A 21,991-nucleotide genomic window follows, 5' to 3' on the forward strand; every position below is an offset into this window, starting at 1 on the left:
GTACTTGAATGTGTCTCTAGACTTACCCTTTGAATCTCTGCCTCTTTTGTAATATGCAAGTAATATGTCCTTCCCTCCTCCCTAGAGATTTCAAACGATTTTGATTCGATTAACAAAAAAAAAAAAAAAAAAACAGATCCAACATTTCATTAGAAAAACTGAAAGTAGAATGCAAACTAAAAACTAAGAAAAACTGAAAAAGACTGAGAAAATCAATGGCTAATTCGAGGTAGCCAGGCCTCATTTATGACTAATTCAAGGTAGCCAGGCCTCATTTATGACTAATTCAAGGTAGCCAGGCCTCAAAAAGAGAATATTTTCATGGTCTCAATGTAACGACCCCGTCCCAACTGTGTAGATATTGTCCACTTTGGAGCCCATACTCCTCATGGTTTTGTTCTTTCCCAAGTTTCGCTGGGGAAAAGGCCTCTACACATTGAAGGGAGATCATTCCTTATAAACACATTCCCATGTGCTTCCCTAGGCGATGTGGGATTCCATAGAATGCAAGACCCCCCTTTTTGGGTCATTACAATCCACCCCCCTTATGGGCACATGCGTCCTCGCGTGTGGGGCCCACACTTCCAGCTAGGGCATGACTCTGATACCATCTGTAACGACCCAAGGAAAAGCGCTAGCCACATCTGCGCTATACCTCAAAAGGACTAGTCACAATTGAGACTCCTTGTAGTTGTTAATAAAGCCTAGTTCAACCCAGTAAATACCCGATGTGGGACTCATCACACACCCACACACATCACACAATCAATCAATCAAATTGGGGCATCACAATCGCCCCCACTTAAATCCCTAACGTCCTCGTTAGGGCCCACTTTGTGGGGTAGTGTCTCTGAGCCCACACGGGATTACCAACCTGGCTCTGATACCATTTGTAACGACCCCGTCTCAACTGTGTAGATATTGTCCACTTTGGGCCCCATACCATTCTGTAACGACCCCGTCCCAACTGTGTAGATATTGTCCACTTTGGAGCCCATACTCCTCATGGTTTTGTTCTTCCCCAAGTTTCGCTGGGGAAAAGGCCTCTACACATTGAAGGGAGATCATTCCTTATAAACACATTCCCATGTGCTTCCCTAGGCGATGTGGGCTTGTAATGACCCAAAAAGGGGGGTCTTGCATTCTATGGAATCCCACATCGCCTAGGGAAGCACATGGGAATGTGTTTATAAGGAATGATCTCCCTTCAATGTGTAGAGGCCTTTTCCCCAGCGCAACCTGGGAAAGAACAAAACCACAAGGGGTATGGGGCCCAAAGTGGACAATATCTACACAGTTGAGACGGGGTCGTTACACTCAAAGTTCACCTAATGGTCCAATAAAACAACAAACTGCAAATTATTAATGTATAAGCAGAAACAATAGCCCAAGGAAAAAATAATTTAATAGTATATGTAAAGAACTCAATCTTTACCTAGGAAGCACCTACACGGATACAGGAGCCAGTGCAGGTGTGGGTGCAATGCGGAAACACGACAGTTTTTGAAAAAGTAGGACGCGGGTGTAGCGGGGATATGTTTATTAATTAATTAATTAATTATATATGTGTGTGTGTCTATATATATATATAATTTCAAAGCTTACAAAATTTGTTTTATAACAAATATATTATTCGTTTTAAAGTAATTGTTAAAAATCATTTTAAACCCATATGTGTGTGTGTGTGTCTATTGTCTATCTAAGTAATGAAAAAAGAATTGTAAAAGAATATAATTACTTAGCTTGATAGGGTTTTAATTCATAAACGACCAATTTGAAAAGAAGCACATGTGGTTGGTGGAGAAGATAAATGCAAAATAAAGATAAACATACACACAGGACACACCCACGGACAAAACAGGTGAAAAGGGCAAGAGGAAAATCCTTAAGAGAAACAGATCTGGCCTAAGGAGGAAGAAGAAGAAGAAGAGGGAGGAGATCGCGTGAAAGGAAGAAGATGGAGGAGATCGCCTGAGAAGAAGAAGACAAGGGAGGAGATCGGTGTGAGAAGAAGAAGAAGAAGAAGAGGAGGAGGGAGGAGATCAATTGGCGTGAGAGCACTGAGAGGTTCAGGTTTTCATCTTTTTCTTCTTTTTTTCTCTGAGACCGTATCCCACCATGTCCCGAACGTATCTAGGCTATGTCCCGGCCGTATTGGATTTAAAAAAAAAAAACGTGTGGACGTGTGTGCAGCCGCATCCTGCATCGCATACGAGTCTGACACGGGTTCGAATACCATTTAGCTGCAACCTGTGCAACCCAGATCTTTACCAATCCATCTCCTTTGATGTTAAAACGATGAAGAAACAAAGAGATTGTATGCACGTCAATCACTCTCCCTAGCTTACCTACTGCCTTTGATCTTGTGAAATCACAAATTTGGGTTGTAAAGACATCCCTTTGAGTGAATCTTTTGGTAGACTTAAGCCCCGTTATCTGATTCTAGTACTATTGCATTACCCTCTAGTGATAAATATTCCTTTTTCACCTCTATGAGTGGTAGAGGTTGTTGTGGCATCTATGGAGATCAAGATAATGGAGGTTGTGAGAAAAGCGGAGGTCATGGTAAAGGACATGGTCCTCATAAATGTACATATTTTCATGGTGAGAATCATATGGTAGACATTTGTTGGGATCTTCATTGGAATCCTATTGCACATCAAATTAGTTTCCAGAAAGAGGAGAATGTTCACAACCCTTTTCAACCAAGGGAGTCAATTGTGCACCAAAGGCCATTTTGGTTTGGTCAAGGGAATGATTTGTTTTGGTACATGTCATTAGTAGTGTACCGTTTCAAGATTACCACTACATATGTGTGTGTTTATAAACATATAATTCAAAATCCAAATTTTATGAGCTCAAATATTAACCAAAGTACATTAACCCAATGTATTAGCTTAAATATCATGTTTTATAACATTTTCTTTATAATGAAATTTTTAATTGTTTTTTATTGTACTAGCCAAAACATCAATAGTAGCTAAAACACTTGAAAAATCTCTACTACAACCAATTCAACCCACAATTTTATTTGGTAATTTTTAGAGGAGTACTGGCACCGGTTTACTGGCCAGTACAATACTAATCGCCGGTACAACCAGTACCAATATGGTATTGACTACCTTGATTTCAACCAGCAAAGTGGTGTCCATTCCTAAGGAAGAGTATCGTCGCCTTGTGTCTCTACGATCTCAGTCTACTACATCCTCTTCTACTATTACTCACTCTCAAACACGTCCTCCCACCGTCACTCAAGATCCCTAGGTCATTAATTCCAAAGCAACTGATCATATGACTAGTAATCGAGGTTTGCTCTCTGATCTAAAGACACCTTCTAATCTTACCCCTACTCTTTCCTTGTCTTCAATGCTATATGATATGTTCCTTGGCTTCCACTTAGTCTAGTGTCTATTAGCAAACTTACCAAAGCTCTTAATTGTGTTGCAATATTCTTACCTCATATTGCACTTTTGAAGATCTCCAAAAGGGAGGGAAGATTGGTGGTAGACATGAGTCTAACAATCTTTACTATTGAGATTTTCATGATTCACCTCATTTAGTGTCCCTTCAATCATCAATCTCGCCTTTTCAGCATCATTGACATCTTGGCCATCCCACTCTTTAGAGCTTGAACTTGTTGGTCTCATCATGTCGTTAAATTAAGTCCATACAATGTGAAGCATGTCAATTAAGTAAGCACTATCAATGCCTTTTGTGTATAGACGTGAGAGTCAAGTCAGCAGTCCTTTTCACCTAGTTTATTCAGATATTTGGGATCCCATAAAAGTCCCTTCATATTTGGGTTTAGATATTTTTTCGTGTTTGTTGACGATTTCTCTCAAGTCACTTACCTTTACCTTATGAAGGAAAGGTTAGAATTGTATTAAATTTTTATATCATTTTATATGTAAATATAGACTCAATTTTGATGCTTTCATTTGTGTTTTTAGATTTAATAATGCTCATGAATATTTTCATATTGCTTTAACTCAATTCCTTGATGACCATTAGCCTTCTTGTGCCCATACCTGACAACAAAATGGTGCGGCGGAACATAAATTGAGACATTTGTTGGAAGTCAAAAGAGCGCTCTTATTTCATTAGTATTCTTAAAGCCTACAGAAGTGATGCTATTCTGACAGCCTGTTATCTTATCAAAACATCAAACTCTAAATTTCCAAAACAAAATCCTAGATCATGAATAACTCTGAATTCAACCAAGCTCTACTAAGTAAATGGCTGTGGAGGTCCGGTATGGAGACAAGTCATCTTTGGCAGTAGGTTATTGAGATCAAGTCTGGGAATATTTAGGGAGGGTGGTGTACAAAAGAAGTAACAGCTTCTTATGATGTTAGTCTTTGGAGAACCATAAGACAACGCTGGCCTGCTTTCTTTAAATCCATCATCCTCAAAGTTGGCAATGGTAATAGAATTAAATTTTGGCATCATTTGTGGTGTGGGGATTGTACTCTTTGGGAGGCATTTCCGGAACTCTACTACTTTAGTTGTAACAAGGATTCCTATCTTGCGGATGTCATGTCCTTTCCTAACCAGAGACTTCACTGGGATCTTCGATTCTATAGAGAGTCCCAAGATTGGGAGATGAAACAATTTGATATTTTTTGGAACCTTATTCATTCTATGACTTTTACTGGTGAGGGGCATGACAAACTTTGTTGGAAGTCAACAAAGAATAAGAGTTTTAAGGTTAGTGAATACTACTTATCCCTCTTTTCGACCCCTAACACTCTTTTTCCTTGAAAACCTGTGTGGCGCTCAAAGATCCCTCCTAGAGTTGCTTTCTTTTTCTTGGACTGTCGCCTTAGGCAAGATTTTGACTCTTGATAGATTATGGAATAAGGGTGTCCCTGTCATGGATTGGTGTCATATGTGTAAAAGACGTGGAGAATTGGTAAACCATCTTCTTCTTCATTGTCCCTTTGCTTTTGAGCTATGGTCTATGGTTTGGTTCCTTTTTGGTGTGATTTGGATTACGCCTCAGAGTGTGGCAAATTTATTCATCTTGGTAGGGCCCGTTTGGTAGACATCGCAACATAGACTTGTGGAGGGCCATCCCACATTGTGTATTATGGTGTCCTTGGCGGGAAAGGAACATTAGATGCTTTGAGGGAATGGAACGGTCAATTCTTGAGATTAAATCTCTCCTCCTCTACTCTTTGTTTGATTGGTGTTCTATTTTTTGTTCTTTTTCATGTTCTAATCTTTTTGTTATGCTTGATCATTGTAATTTATGATCTTGATGTACTCCTATCCATGTACACTCCCGGTGTACCTGGGTCTTTTTCATTAATGAATTTCGTTATATATCGCCCAAAAAAAAAAAAAAAAACCCAAAAAAGTGTAACAAACCCTTATTCAAAAAAGGGAAGAAAAAATAAACCATCAATTAAAATGCATTTGGATTCAGATGCACTTATATTCACTAAACCATTTGGGATAAGTGCATCTAAAAAGTATTGGATTGACACTATGTCTTGCACTTCTAGGGGAGATACATCTCAACCATGGGGGGAAGTTGTAGGAGGTGCTGAAGAAGGGGATGAGGGAAAGGAGGGGTTAGAGGAGTGAGAGAGACTTTTGTTATATATATATATTTTTTTTGGGTGGGGTGAAAAATGACATAACACAGTAAGATAGACAGTTCTGAACTTGGGACAAGTAATTAGGAAGCCAACGCCTTCACCACTAAACTACAACCCTCATTTGTATATGACTCAACTAAATATGTGAATGGAACCAACTTCCACCCTCCTAGTTTAACAAGATAGTAACAAGACAGAAATACGCAAAGCATAAATTTGAACCAAAACTAAAACAATAATACCTCAACTTCCTTTCTCTTTCCCGTGATACTTCCTCCTGCAAATTTAGAAACACCAATTCATTAGCTTGCCAAAGTTGACTTATATACACATCTGGTAATGACACAAATCATGCATAGGAAATTTCGAAATGAAGCATTGATAAACATATATAGAAATGTAATTTTCTGAAAGACCACAGAATCTGTAGGAGAGAGGCCTGATAATGTTTATTGTATAATCCTGGCTCTAACACCATCCACAACAATAACCAGAACTGCAAATAATGATCTGGTCATCCTGCTTTATTTTGAAAAAAATGACACCTTATATTCCTACATGCAAAAAACTAAGTACACCCAGAAATCCATGAAAACAGACGAGATCACAAATATAGGAAAGTGAAATAATGTCCACTTAGACTGAAAACTAAGCATTAATACAAAAAGATAACCATCCCCATCTTCATCACAACAGCAAAGAAGTCAATTGTACACACCATTAACCAACTTGAAGAGAGGCTAAGCAGCCAGCTCGGAAACAGTCTCAATTCCATCAAGACACAACCACTTAAAATTTCACAGATGATGCTAATAAAATCAAAGTTGCTTATGTTGGACCTGCTGAAACTTATCCATGCACATGACCAGTAGAAGTCAACCACAACTTTGTCAAGTCTAAAACTAAATTGTATATCCATGTCTGTGTGATGATTAATGAATGCATTCTCATAAAGTATACTCCTCATGTCCCATATTATTGGGCTTGGATCTAGTTAACTACACTCGAGGGCCTCTGAATCCCATTTTGCACCAAGGTCCATTGACTCAAATCCTAAAGGAAAGAAGCCCAAATCTGTTCACACCAAGAAATTGACCCAAACCTGTCGCAATCTCAGGGAAGAGCCACCCTAAGGTGGTAACAGCAAGCATCCAAAGGTCATCATGGGTGGGCACCTAAGGCAAAAGGATATTTCGGGAGCCTCATTGAAACAGCAAGGCAAGGAAGCTCTAGTTATATACGGTCATCGAAATTGTCATATATGGATAGTTGTTCTATTGTGAACCAAGATATTTTACTGAATATAAAAGATAGTCGATTTGAGATGACCAATCTCCTGAACTTGAGAGAGGAAATAGACATTTTTTGTTAATTTTTTGCTTAATTCTCATTAATACATTTAACGTACATAAATAGTGAAGATGAGATAACCTCATCAACAAATCCTAAAACAAAAGAACTAATTACCCTAAAACATAGAGATCAATTTGACTACAAATAAATATCAATACTAATCTATCTAGGAAGCCTTATTCTATCACTATACTAAATTCAAATAATTTATCTAGCACCCAGGTCATAACATGCTTCCCATTGTTTGATGTGGTGTCTTTGGAGGGAAAGAAAAAGTAAGTGCTTTGAAGATAATGAGAGAACTATGCCAGATCTCAAGTTATTCTTTTTTAGAACCTTAATGGACTGGTTGTCAGCATTGAGAAACCATTCTTTCTTTTCTATTCTTGATTTACTTGATTTATTGTACACCCCTATATACTCCATGTGTACTTGGGTGTCTCTTTCTTTGATATCAATAAATCTTTATTACTTATTAAAAAAAGAAAAGAAAAAAGAGGAAGCTCTAGAACAGCAATGTATGTTCCTATTGCATAAAATTAGAAAAAGGCTAAGCTGCCAGCTGGAAAACAGTCTTATAAGTTGGACCTCCTGGAGAGAGTCCTGTTCCTGGCTTCACGTCTTCTCCAACTGGTTTTGCTTTGCAGTTGCCAAGCAGAGCTCATTCAGGTTCTCAAAAGAAACTAAATGGGTAGAGGGGGCTTACAGTCCAGTATGTTGTGAACCTTTGTGCTGCCTTGATCCCAAGTGTGCTCAGAGAGGGGGGGCCATTCAGGGAGGGGGTATTGAGGATGATTCCAAATGGGTGGAGAAAACGTTGCATGGATTCAGTAAATTTGTGGGTTTTCCTATTAAAGGCCTTGAACAGCAATGTATGGCCCTATTGCATAAAATTGGAAATGGTAGGAAAAACCATGTACGGGAAGCTGGCTTGCATAAAGCGGCCAACACAGGTTCCAAGGGAAATTAGGAAGTTAAAAAATTTGGTCTCACTTGAGAGCTATGATTGGAAACAGACATGTAGTAGTTGAGGATTGGACATTGAAGTGGGGCTAGGCAACTAGAGTTTAACTTATGAAGCTGCAAATTTTATTGTAGAATGTTAGGGGTTTGAATAACCACCCCCCCCACACACCCCCCCCCCCCCAAAAAAAAAAAAAAAAAAAAAACAATTGTTCAGAACTTGTTAAGAGAATAGAGGTGTGATGTGGGTTGTTTACAGGAGACCAAATTAGATAAAATGGACTGACAAATAGTTAGCAGCTTGTGTTTTATAGAATGGGCAGCACTCAAATCTATTCGTCTGTGAAGCATGTACACGCCAAAATGGGCCACGAGTCGGTGTCAGACATGAGAACGGCACCCATATACTCTGTCCAATTGAATGAGCTCTGACCACATCCCCCGGCATGCCCAAAAAAAAATAAAAAATTTAAGCTTTGTAATAGATTTTAACTTGGAAACCCCTACTTGTACTAGTAAGCCAAGTCACCTTATCCTCTTCTCTTGGAGTAGCATGGACGGCGTATCCTATCTCTAGAAACTGGACCATGGACTCCCAACTCCCAATCATGCAAAGATCAAAGAAAACAACATTCCCCAAAAAAAAAAAAAAAAAAAAAAAAAAAAAAAAAAAACTCTAGCAATCACACTAGAATTGAATGCTGGAGTCATTCCCTGCCTTGAACTGAATAACACTCAAAAACTTGGTCCATGCATTACTGATATAATCCAAAGACTCACCCCATGCAATCATATAGCAACAACCACCATCACCCCATTACATTCCATATTTATAATCTAAAATCTCTTTGATGCAGGACAACCAAAACTTTGCAAAAATAAAATTGAAAGACTGAAAAATAAAGGGATAGGAACCTAAGAGTCAGCACCAAGGGAGGAAAACTACTAGCAGTCAACACCTAGTATCGGTTGGAGTTGGCACCTAACAAAGAAACTCAAAACAACTTTTTTCATTCGTCAAAATCATATCCAAAAGGATTACAATAGTTTGCTTATATAGGAAACTAAACCCTAAGCCATAGGCTTTTAATAAAAATACCCTAGATTCAAATTAACCTAATAAACTGCTAGGACCTACTAATAAAAATACAATTAATGTCCAAAAATATTAAAAAAAAATACTAAATTATAATAAAATCCTCCATGTGCATCCCACATAACTCTCTTCATAGGCTATCCTACTCCTCTAAATACCACTATAGCCACTTCCCCAATAATGCTTGGTCAAAGACCACCAAATTCTTAATCCCCAAACTACCTAATGAAATAGGATTACAAATCAGTCATTTTCACCATTTGAAGTTTCTGCTCCTCCCCCATACCTCCCCAAAGAAAACCTTGTTGAAGTTATCCACTATGTTTGCCATGCCATTTGGCAAAGGAAACAAAGATAGATAATAGGTAAGAAGGCTAGACAATGTTATCCACTATCTTGGATCAACAATCTCAGATTGTAATCAACTAGGATTGTAGTGACTGTAGTAACTTTGCGCATAATTAATCTTGAAAATTAGTAAAACGAAAGAAAGAAAAAAAAAATCCCTTTATGAGTATGAAGACCTCAACAAAGAAGACGAGCTAATGACTGTCATCACTTAGGTAGTTGCATCAGGTAATGCAATTAAGTAGGAAATATTGGCATTAAAAACTATATTTCAATCTTGCAAATTTCGTGGTTGGCTGTTTATTTTTTGCACCGCTCATCTAATGGCGAGACCCATTTCTTAGGGAAACAATGGATTATTATATTGTTGATGCAAGACAACCAGAACAAAACTAAACAACGGAAAAATAAATGGATATGACCTAAGAGTCAGCACCTAGGCCTTGCTTAAAGTCAGTACCAAGTGGGAAAACCACTAGGAGTCAGCACCTAGGGTAGACCTGGAGTCAGCACTAGACTAAAGAAAGACCAAACGGCAATTTTTTTCATTCATCAAAATATTAACTATCTCCTTAAGGAGTACAATAGGTTGCTTATAAAGGATTGCTAAACCCTAATTGCCTTATTACAAAAATAACCTTACTTCCAAATTAAAATACTAATAGCCTAATAAACTACTAGAACCTAAAACATAAAAATACAATTGACTTGCAAACATCAATAATATTAAGTGTGTGTTTGGCTCCAGCTTAAAAAGCTAGCTTATTTTACTATTCAGCTTATTTTTACTACTATTTATAGGTCCCACTGCACTTTTTGGTACTATTTATGGGTCCCACTGTACTATTTCAGTTAACTTTTTCATTTATTTACAATACTTTCAATAAAAAAATTTCAGTTTCAGCAAAATAAGCGGATTCCAAACAAACCCTAAATAATAATTTTCTTGCGTCTCTCGCATCATTCTCCTCTGGTTGGAAAAAACTCAACCTCGAGTTCTAAAGCATTGAAGGATTAAGATGCTGACAAGTAACACTTGCTTCCAATCTAGAATCACCTTAGGGAGCACAAAGAAAAGAAAAATCTTGAATTCCACCATGTCAAACTCTTTCGGAATAACAAAATCAATGTATAGAATCAACATAGTCTTATCTTGAACCATTGCAAGCACTCAATTATCCACTTTCTCCACTTTAGCAAACTGTTTGTCTTCATGCACCATGGAAGGTTGATCAAAAGCAGCTTCATTAGCTTCCAATATCACATTATGTGCACACTCTAACATAATACTCTCTTTAGAAACTATCTCTACACCTTGCCGCTCTTCAATAGATTCATTTCCTTGCACACATGTTAAAGCAACACTTGTCGAGGCACATACATCTTTGTCAACATTAGGCTTTGGTGTTACTTGAGGTTTCTCCACTACCAAGATATCATCATCAATGTTGTCTTCTATGGGAGCAACAATAATTTCATTGTGATCAATTATCCTTGGTTTCCCAATTGAATCGGTTTGAGTCTTCATTTGCTTCATCTAAGCAATCATGTCTTGAACACCTCTCATGAGCTTTTCAGATAATTCCTTGGTAGATTGTTCAAAAGTGCAATGAGAACATGAAATGGGATGAGGATTCATTGTATTTGCTTCAACTTGAAAAGTACCACACTGACATTGGGGTAGATACTTAACTTGAAAGTATGGTGACAAATACTCATTACAAAGCTTTTTTTTCATCTTCCCACACACTAATGGCAGGTTCATACTCTATATAGCGGAAATATTCAAGATCCTCGCAAAACATTTGTGCTCCACCTCTTAACTTTGACTTTGCCTACCTAACCTTTATGTTATCTGCAAAATTTGCTTGCTCAAAGAATTGCTCCATCCCATTCATCCAATTGACAAAATCCCATGGATTAGTTTTACAACCATCAAAATAAGGTGCTTCTGATATTACCGTAGCTCACTGGGCAAAAAGATTTTGCCTCCTTGACTTGCTAAGTATGGCCCATTAAAGAAGGGATTGTCATGGCATTAGCCAAATAAAGCTTCACTGTTTGAACACCAAAATAAAAACCTTTGTATCAACGTGGATTGGGCTGACTTTGTGGTTGTAATTTATTTTTTATTTTTTATTTTTAACTGGGTTGGGACAGTAAAGGCTGAGGCAAAAAGATGGGCTGTCTTTGGGTCGGGTCAGATGTGTTTAATAACGTTAATCAGATCAGGTAGGTCACGTAAATGGCTAAAGAAGAGGAATAGGGGAATTTAGACAGGCTAGTAGGTTACCTCATGAGATTGGATAGATGGAGGTTTAGCGGCGTGCGAGGTTGAGGCTTCCAACGGTGTGGTTGTGGTGGCTGGCTATTCTGGCAGCTGGTGGGTGGTGCTTCAACTGGGGGCAGATGGGGATTGTTGGTTATTGGGTCAAAGGGATTGGGTTGATGGGTAACCTTCTAGTGGCTTGAAATGTGTGGGTATTGACAAATGGTTTTCTAATGTTGGTTTGGCAGAGACGTGGCGAAGGGATTTTGAAGGTGGTGTGGTGGCTGGATTTCTGGTGGTGGAAAAATATATGGTGAATTTTTTTTTTTTTCCAGTTCTGGATTGACTGCGATGATGTTTCAATAGATCAATGTTTGCTCTGATACCAAAACTGACGTAGGACAACCAGAATAAAACTAAACAACGAAAAAATAAATGGATATGACCTAGGAAACCCTAATTGCTTTATTGCAAAAATAACCTTGCTTCCAAATTAAAATACTAATAGCCTAATAAACTACTAGAACTTAAAACATAAAAATACAATTGACATGCAAACATAAATAATATTAAATGATAATTTTCTTATGTCTCCCGCATCTGTTGTAGAGCTTCAGAAATTTTGAATCCTCATTTTCTAGAGTTACTAATTATTTCAGGGAATTTCTTACCACGCCATTTACTAGGTATAGGGTGTTGTTGCTATTTTTGTACTCCTAAAATATTGTTCCATTAGCAGTGCACAGCCACTTCTAAATCTTGATTCCCTCACCAAATATATGAAATATCTATAAATAGAACAATTAACAAGCAGCAGCAGTAGAATCTTAGGGCATCTTAGAGATGTTGGGCTATGTGGAGCCTAGTGTTTGATCAAGATTATGACTTGACCTGATATAAAAGTGCTACGATTTTTTAATGAAATTTTTTTTCAGAGGCTTAGTCGGAAAAAATTTTGGCCCATGTTTAGCCCATTGTGAATCCTATGTGTAGGAGTGAAATACCGTTGTTTTGAGATTAGGGTTTGGTGTGTCATTTTGAGAGAAAAAACTATACTACCGCATCTTATATTGTTTACTGAAAATTGTGAAATCACTACAACTCCATTGATGTAGGCAAATTGCCGAACCACATAAATATTGTCTTGTGTGATTTTTTTTTTCTTTGACACATAATTTTCTCTATTTTTGCACCTCATAGATCTGAAAATTTCATGTATATTCCCTACAATTGGTATTAGAGCCTAGGGTTAGGGTTTGAGTGGGAGCAATAGCAAAGGAAACAGGAAAAGCATTTGGAATAGAAAAATTCAATGGCACAGACTTTGGATTCTAGAAGATGCAGATCGAGGACTACCTCTATGGGAAGAAGTTACACCTGCCGTTTTTTGGGGGAAAAACCTACAACTATGAAAGATGAAGAATGGACTCTTCTGGATAGACAGGGAGTTATTTGATTAATTCTGTCAAGATCCATTGCACACAATTTTGTGAAGGAAAATACCACAGCAGATCTGATAAAGGCTTTGTCTGGTATGTATGAGAAGCCATTAGCAAACAACAAGGTGCATCTAATGAAGAAACTATTCAATTTGAAGATGGTAAAGAATGCATCAGTATCACAACATCTAAATGAATTCAACATCATCACAAATCAATTATCTTCTATCAAAATTGATTTTAATAATGAGATTCGTGCACTGATGGTTTTGGTCTCTTTACCAAACAATTGGAAGGCTATGAGAATGACAATAAGCAATTCTACTTTAAAAAAAAAAAAAAAAAAAAAAAAAAAAGGTACAATGACTTACAAGATTTAGTTCTAGTTGAGGAGATTCGCATAAGAGATGCAGGTGAAATCTCAAAATCTGGTTCTACCCTAAACCTTGAGACAAGGGGCACGGGAAACAACAGAAATTCAAATTGAGGCAGATCATAACTTATAAAATTAGGAGAGGCCCGGCTACCTCAAATTAGCCAAATATTTAGTTCTTTTCTTCTTTTTGATCTATCTATTATGGGTGGTTCTTGCAATTTTTTTATTGAATCCAAATTTTTTCAATTGGTGGTAGAGGAAGGGGGATGGTATTTCTCTTTTAAGGATTTTTGAGCAGGGAAAATACTTCATAAAGTCAGTTTTTATGGGGAAGAATGCAGCGCAATGACTGATGAAGAATATAGAACAAATTGTTGTTGGGATTAGTCCTAAGCAATTTTTTTACTTTCAAGTAGGGTGATATAGCTTATACTCTCCAACGGAGCTCCAACTCGTTTCACCAGTTCTTATTATTGACTGAATTCAAAGTTGGCAAGTTTAGAATGGGTGGAGGGTTTTTGGGTTAGAATTAAGGAAGATGTTGGAACTTGAACACTACGTGGATGGTGGCTCTGGTCAATCGAAATTTGTTGCTCACCCTCATAAGGATAACTCAAAGATTCAAACATCTAAAACTTTTGCTGAGATAGTGTGTGGCTATCAAGTGCAGATCAGAGGAAAAAATCATCCACATTTGTTAAGCGTCCACGATAAGGGGAAATCTCAATTAGGAGAGGATAGGGTGGTGAAGCAGAACCCAAAAGTTGAGTAGATGGTGTTGAGTGAAATTCCGCAGGCAAACCATGTCCGACAACTCTTGGAGGAGGAGAGGTGGGTTCTCGGTGCTTTAATGTGGACTTTAATATGAGAGAGATAAATCCAAGAGGAAATAAAAAGAGATTGCAGCTAAGATTCAGTTCAAATTCAAATGAATTTGTTTATGGAAAAAAATGTGATTTAAGGAATTCTTGCTAGACAGGGAAGGGCTTGACTGTGGTGGTGAATGGGGAAGGAAAGAGGCATGTTACATGGGACTGCAATAAAGGAGGATTAAAAGCTTTACGTGGGTCACATGAGGTGAGAAGCCCGTGGTGGGCTTAGGCTCTATTCATGACACATGAGGTCCAGAGAAGCCAATGTTGGGCTTAGACCCAAATTGTGACACATGCGTGGGCTCTCCAAATATCCCAAAGTTAATAGGCCCAATCAGATTTGAAGTGGGTGAAAGCTCTTCTTTGGCTGACCCGAGACCACCAACCCACAAAGCCCACGATTCGGTGATGGTGGCAAGCTCCAAAACATAGCAAATGCTACTCAGAATGAGATGTTGGGTCGACCTGCGAAGCCTACGACAGAGGTCAATAGCATAGTTTCCAATGAGTTTCATGCCGAGGAGTCACCAATGACACCGGGTAAGGCCAATACAATGATAAACCATTCTTCGATGATGGTGACGAGCTCTGATTGTGCTCATGAGAACTCTGTTCCTCAGATCAATGAGATGGATCGACCCGAGAAGGCTTTGATGGAGGTCGTGTGTCCTTTTTCCGATGGATTTCGCTCCAATAAGCCTCCGATGGCACTGGGTAATGCAGAAATTGAGAGTGACAAGGCATCAATTGGTCTTTTTTTGTCCAATTTTCTTCTGAGTCTATCGAGAGCTGGGATTGTGGACTTGGGTGCCCAAGATGGAGATGAAGGTGGTCGGGTTGGTTGTGCAAGTGTTGCTTAGGGGATAGACACTTCCCATCAGGTTAACCAATTAGTGGTGTCAGCAGACCGAAGTTATCATGAGGCGAGAGTATCAATGAAGGGAGAAGTGGTTATTATAGACTTGGGTTTGGGTGATATGGATAGTTTCTCCCCTTTGATGACCATCACTCCTCAACGGTTGGTTGTGTCAGCTGAGTTGAAAAGTGATACCGAGGTTTTGGGGCTTGAAAATATACTAGATATTTCTAATTGGATGAAATATAGAATTCCTGGTTTTAGTAAATTGGTGGGGCTTCCTGTGGGTCAACTTGAGAAGATGTGTATTATGCTTTTACAAAGGCTTGAGAGGATGATTGAGGCTGCCAATTTGTTGCACAAGAAAGATGCAGCTCATCGAAAAGCTGTCTCCAAGGATAAAGGGAAAGGGAGCTGAGGGATTTGATTTCTTCGGTTAATTATGATGGTAGGTAGTTTTCTTTGACTGCTATACAGAGATTGTAGTAGGGAGTTAACGGTTTTTATGAAATTAAAGATGCTTTCATGGAATGTTCGAGGATTGAATGATTTGCAAAAACGTTTGGTAGTTAAAAATTTACTACGAGAATGGAATTGTGATGGTCTGCCTTCAAAAAACTAAGTTTGCGGACATGGATAGATGAATAGTTTGTAGCCTATGGAGTTGTCCTTATGTAGACTGGGTGGCTTTGGATGCAGATCAGACAGCTGGTGGGGTTTTGATGGTATGGGATAGAAGGGTTTAAGAAAAGTTGGAAGTTATGGTGGGTTACTTTTCCATGTCGGTTCAGTGGCAGGATGTGAGGGATGGTTTTATTTGGGCATGTTTTGGAGTTTATGGCCCAAATGATAATAATTTGATGGGCAGATGTGGGATGAGCTGATTGGAATTCAACAATATTTGGGATGTTCCATGGTGTTACATAGGGGATTTCAATATTGTTCGCTTCCCGAGTGAACAGTTGGGTGGATCGCGTCTAACTCTGGCTATGGAGAATTTTTCTGAGTTTATTGAGGAGCTTAATTTGATAGACTTACCGTTGGAGGGAGGGAGTTATACTTGGTCTAGTGATTCAGATCAGCCTTTGATGTCTAGGATAGACAAAGCTCTGGTATCTCATGACTGGGAGGACCACTACCTGGATGTGATCCAGCTGGTTTTACCTCACCCTGTTTCAGACCACTTTCCTATTCTAGTGGAGGCAAGGGGGATAATGAAGGGGAAGAGTCCTTTTAGGTTTGAGAATATGTGGTTAAAGACGGATAGATTCACAGATAGGGTTCATTCTTGGTGGAATCGATATTCTTTCTTAGGTACTCCTAGTTATGTGCTTGCCAAGAAGCTGAAGGCTTTGAAAGAAGACATTATTCAATGGAACCGTAGTGAGTTTGGAAATTTAGGTCATCAAAAGAAAGAATTATTGGAGGCCTCGAAATTATTAGATGCTAAGGAAGAAAAGTTTGGCCTTTCTGAAGTGAAGATAAGTGAGAGGGTTGTAGTGAGATCTCAAATAGAGAACCTTCTTTCTTTGGAAGAAATCTCATGGAGACAGAAATCGAGGATGCTTTGCATTAAGGAAGGAGACAATACTAAATTCTTCCACAAGGTAGCTAATTCTCGGAGAAGGTATAATCATCTCAGTATGTTGGAGGTGTATGGGGTTATTTATGAAGAGCAGACCAAGTAGTACAGTTTTATAAAAAATTGTATAAGGAGACAGAGGAGTGGAAGCCTTTTGTGGAAGGTTTGGAGTTTGATCAGATTAAGGGGTTGGAGAGGGAATGGCTTGAATGGAGGTTTGAAAAGGAGGAGATTCTTCGAGTTGTCAAAGAGCTAGAAGGAGATAAAACTCCAGGTCCTGATGGTTTCTCTATGGCCTTCTAACACCATTGTTGAAGAGTTTTGGAAAGTGATATTTTAGCTATGTTTGAAGAGTTTTATCAACATAGTAAGTTTGAAAAATCTCTTAATGCAACTTTCATAGCTTTAATCCCTAAGAAGAATGGTGCCTCCAATATCCGACACTTCAGACCTATTAGCTTAGTAGGGAGTGTGTATAAGATCTTGGCTAAGGTTTTGGCAAATCGCTTGAAAGAGGTTTTGGATCAATTAATATCCAAGTCTCAGAATAGTTTTGTAGGTGGTAGACAAATACTTGATCGAGTTCTTATTGCTAATGAGTGTGATGATAGTCGGGTGAAGAGTAAGATTTCGAGGGTTATTTGTAAGCTGAATATTGAGAAAGCTTAGGATCATGTGAATCGGGAGACTCTTTTAGATTTGCTAAAGAGAATGGGATTTGGGGTGAAGTGGTGTAGGTGGATCCGTACTTGTATATTTACAGTTCAGTTCTTTGTCTTGGTTAATGGGTCTCTAGCTAACTTTTTTTGGAAGCTCGAGGGGACTGAGACAAGGGGACCCGTTATCTTTTATGTTGTTTTTGGTTATAATGGAGGTTTTCAGTAGGATGATGAAAAGAGTTGATGGTACTGGTATGCTTCATGGTTTTAGGGCTGATGGTAGGCAAGGTAGAGGGGAATGTGTATCGCATCTTTTGTTTGTGGATGATACAATTCTGTTTTGTGATGCAGATGTGGAGCAGATTTTACATGTTCGAATGCTACTACTTTGTTTCCAAGCTGTGACAGGATTAAAGGTTAATGTTTTGAAGAGTGAGATGGTTCCCATTGGGGAGGTTCATAATGTCCATGCTGTGGTAGAGATTTTGGGTTGTAGGATAGGGCCTTTGCCTATGACCTATCTTGGAATGTAATTGGGGGCTTCCCACAAGTCCCCTACTATTTGGAATCCTATCTTGGAGAAAATAGAGCGTAAGTTGGCTAGGTGGAAGAAGTTGTATTTGTCTAAAGGTGGACGATTGACGTTGCTTAAGAGTACGTTATCTAGCCTTCCCACTTACTTTTTATCTTTTTTTACTATCCCTATACATGCGGCCAATAAAATTGAGAAGTTGCAAAGGGATTTCCTATGGGGGGATTCCAAGACACATTTGGTGGGGAGGGATAAGGCGCATGCACCTACGGAAAATGGTGGGTTAGGAGTAAGGAAATTAACTACTTTTAATAAAGTTTTACTAGGCAAATGGTTATGGCGGTTTGGGGTTGAGGAGACAAGGCTTTGGAGAAGGGCTGTAGCTTTGAAGTTTGGGGAAGAGTGGGGGGGATGGACTTCCAAGCTAGGTAGAGGTGTACATGGGCGTGGTTTGTGGAGAAATATCCGAATGGGTTGAGAGGTTTTTAGCAAAAATATTCAGTTTGAGGTAGGGCTGGGGGATAGAGTGAAGTTTTGGACAGATCGATGGTATGGAGATTCACCATTCCAACTAACCTTTTCGGTTGTGTTTGGGATTGCTTCAAATAAAGCTGCCTCTGTGGCCTCTTGCCTTGAACAGTTGGAGATAGAGTAATGGGGAGATGGTGGATCATTTGCTACTTTATTGTGGAAAGGCTTATTGGTTGTGGAGTTTAGTTTTTAGATCTTTTGGTATTTCATGAGTCTTGCCAAGATCGGTTGCAGATACTCTTTTTGATTGGTGAAATTGGTTTGGAAAGCATTCATCTAGCATTTGGAATTTGGTTTCGTTGTGCTTAATGTGGTGTATTTGGAGGGAGCAAAATTGGCAGACGTTTGAGGACATGGAAAGCTCCGACAACCAGCTGCTTGCTTCTTTCAGTGGCTCCCTTTTTGACTGGTCTAGGGCTTGGGGAATAACCTTTAGTGATTCTCTCCCTATGTTTCTTAATTCTCTCTTTGTAATTAGTATTTTCTTTGTTTTTTCTTTCCTCTTTCTGTAATATTTGATCTGCCTTATGCCTTCATGCATGAGGTAGTTTTTTGAATATACATCTTTATTACTTATCAAAAAAACAAAATCTAGAAATTCCAACCGAAACAGAAGTAAATCTAGATCTGGCCAACAAGTACAATGTAGGAACTGTGGCAAGGCTAGCCACATTAGGAGGCATTGCAAAAATCTTGGGAAGAAGAATGAGGATGATTCTGCTAATGCAATAACAGAAGAGGTACAGGATGCACTACTTCTTACAGTAGATAGTCCACTTGATGATTGGGTTTTGGACTCAGGAGCTTCATTTCATACCACTCCACACCAAAAAATCATACAAAATTATGTTGGAGGTAATTTTGGTAAGGTGTATTTGGCTGATGAAGAAGCCTTGGATGTTGTGGGTATGGGAAACATCCAGATTCTACTGCCTAATAGGTCTGTCAGGTTACTATAGAAGGTTCAATATATTCCTAACCTGAAGAGGAATCTGAATTCTGTAAGACAACTTGATGATGAAGGACATGCAATATTATCTGTTGGTGGTACCTGGAAGGTTACAAAAGGAGCCAATACGTATTGGCTCCTAGAAAGAAAATTGGTACTTTGTATATGACCTCAAGTCCAAGAGACACAATTGCAGTTGCTAAAGCAGGTACTAATGCAGGCCTATAGCACCGCAAGCTTGGTCACATGAGTGAGAAAGGGATAAAATACTATTGTCAACAGGGAAACTACTAGAACTAAAGTCTATTAATTTTGACATGTATGAAAGTTGCATTTTAGAGAAGTAGAAACAGATTTGAAAGTAAAATGTTTAAAGTCAGACAATAGAGCAGAGTACATAGATGGAGAATTCAAAGAGTATTGTGCTATACATGGAATTAGGATGGAGAAGACCAATCCTAGGACACCACAACAGAATGGTATGGCTGAGCGCATGAAGTATGAATAGAGCTCTCAATGAGCGTGCCAAGAGTATGAGGTTGAATGTTGTATTACCAAAAACTTTCTAGGTTGATGCTGTTAATACTGCAGTTTACCTGATAAACCGAGGACCATAAATTCCCATGGAGTTTAGAATTCCTAAAGAGGTTTGGAGCAGTAAAAAGGTAAAGTTTTCCCATTTAAAAGTTTTTGATTGTCTCTTATGTTCATATTGGTTCTGATGCATGTAGTAAACTTGATGCAAAGTCTAAAATATGTTTTTTTATTGGCTATGGTGATAAGAACTTTGGCTACCGGTTTGGGATGAATAGAATCGAAAAATCATCCGAAGTAAAAATGTGATATTTAATCAACAGGTTATGTATAAGAACAAATTAACTATAGGGTCAGATGTTACAGCAATAAATGAAAAGAAATTTAAGTTTGTCAACTTAGATGAACTGGCTGAGAATACTATCCAAAAAAGGGGTGAAGAAATCAATAAGAATGTAATTCTCAGATAGATTAGAATACACCTATAGTTGAAGTCCGTAGATATTCTAGAATCACTAGGCCTCCACATCGTTATTCACCTACTCTAAATTATATCATGTTGACTGATAGTGGTGAGCCAGAGTGTTATGATAAATCCTTGCAAGATGAAAATTCAAGCATGAGAGAGTTAGCCATGAAGAATGAGATGGATTCCTTGTTGGGAAATCAAACATGGAAACTGACTGAAGTGACAGTAGGAAAGAAGTCTTTGCACAATAAGTGGTTATACAAATAAAGAATGAGTATGATGGAAGCAAGCGCTACAAGGCCAGATTAATTGCCAAAGGTTTTCAACAAAAGAAAGGTATTGACTACTCAAAAATATTTTCTTGAATTGTGAAGATGTCAACAATTAGACTGGTACTAGGAATGGTGGCTGCAGAGAATCTACATCTTGAGCAGTTAGATGTGAACTGAAGACAGCATTCCTTCACGATGATTTGGAGGAAGACATTTACATGTGTCAGCCACAAGGGTTCACTGTTCAGGGACAAGAGGGTCTAGTTTGCAAACCAAAAAAGAGTTCATATGGATCAAAACAAGCTCCAAGACAATGGTAAAAGAAATTTGACATTTTTATGTGTAGAACTGGGTTCAAGAGATGTAAAGCTAATCATTATTGCTATGTTAAGTTCTTTGACAATTCTTATATCATTTTACTTCAATATGTGGATGCTTAAGAGAATAATAATCTGAAAAAGCACTGAAGCAGTTGTCAAAACAGTTTGCAATGAAAGATTTAGGAGTTGCAAAACAAATCCTTGGTAAGAGAATCACTAGAGACAAGGCTAATGATACGCTGAAGCTTTCATAGACAGAGTATGTGAATAAGGTTTTTTAGCAAGTTTAACACAAATAAAGCTAAACTAGTGATCACACCCTTGAGTAGTCATTTTAGACTAAGTAAAGAATAGTTACTAAAGACAAAGGAGGAAAGGGACCATATGAGTGAGGTACCCTATGCCTCGGCTATTGGTAGCCTAATGTATGTTATGGTGTGTACAAGACCAGACATTGTACATGCAGTGGGAGTGGTGACTAGATACATGAGTAGGCTAGGAAAGCAGCATTGGGAGGCAGTCAAGTGGATTCTGAGGTATCTATGAGGTTCATTAGATACATGTCTTTGCTTCACATGTGCAAGTTTGAAACTACAAGGTTTGTAGATGCTAATTTAATAGGTGATATTGACAACAGAAAGAGTACTATTGGGTTTGTATTTACTTTGGGTGGTACAACTATATCTTGGGCTTCAAATCTACAAAAGATTGTTGTTATGTCTACTACAAAAGCTAAGTATGTTGCAGCGACTGAAGCTGCAAATGAGATGATTTAGCTACATAGCTTCTTGGATGAATTGGGTAAGACGTAGATGATGGGCATTCTATAGATGGGCATTCTACACCGTGATAGTTAGAGTGCAATTTTTCTTGCCAAAAATTTGGCTTTTCATTCGAAGTCGAAGCATATACAGATGAGATATCACTTTATCCGTTATCTTGTTGAAAATGAATTGCTGATACTTGAG

The 21,991-nt window shown here is 38.4% G+C and overlaps 1 protein-coding gene across 2 annotated transcripts in view; it reads right to left on the reverse strand.

The window, feature by feature from the left end:
• The window catches only part of LOC126701420 (DNA-binding protein RHL1), a 32,544-nt gene that overhangs the window by 4,025 nt on the left and 6,528 nt on the right, over positions 1-21,991 (reverse strand). Inside the window, exons 10-11 of one of the 2 annotated variants that reach the window (XM_050399509.1) lie at positions 5,846-5,880; positions 27-81 (exon numbers count right to left, since the gene is read on the reverse strand). In XM_050399509.1, coding sequence (XP_050255466.1) covers positions 27-81; positions 5,846-5,880 — 90 coding nt within the window. The remainder of the gene's footprint in view (positions 1-26; positions 82-5,845; positions 5,881-21,991) is intronic. The other variant, XM_050399508.1, reaches the window with a different exon arrangement.

Source organism: Quercus robur, chromosome 10, assembly GCF_932294415.1.
Source record: "Quercus robur chromosome 10, dhQueRobu3.1, whole genome shotgun sequence".
NCBI classification, from domain to species: domain Eukaryota; kingdom Viridiplantae; phylum Streptophyta; class Magnoliopsida; order Fagales; family Fagaceae; genus Quercus; species Quercus robur.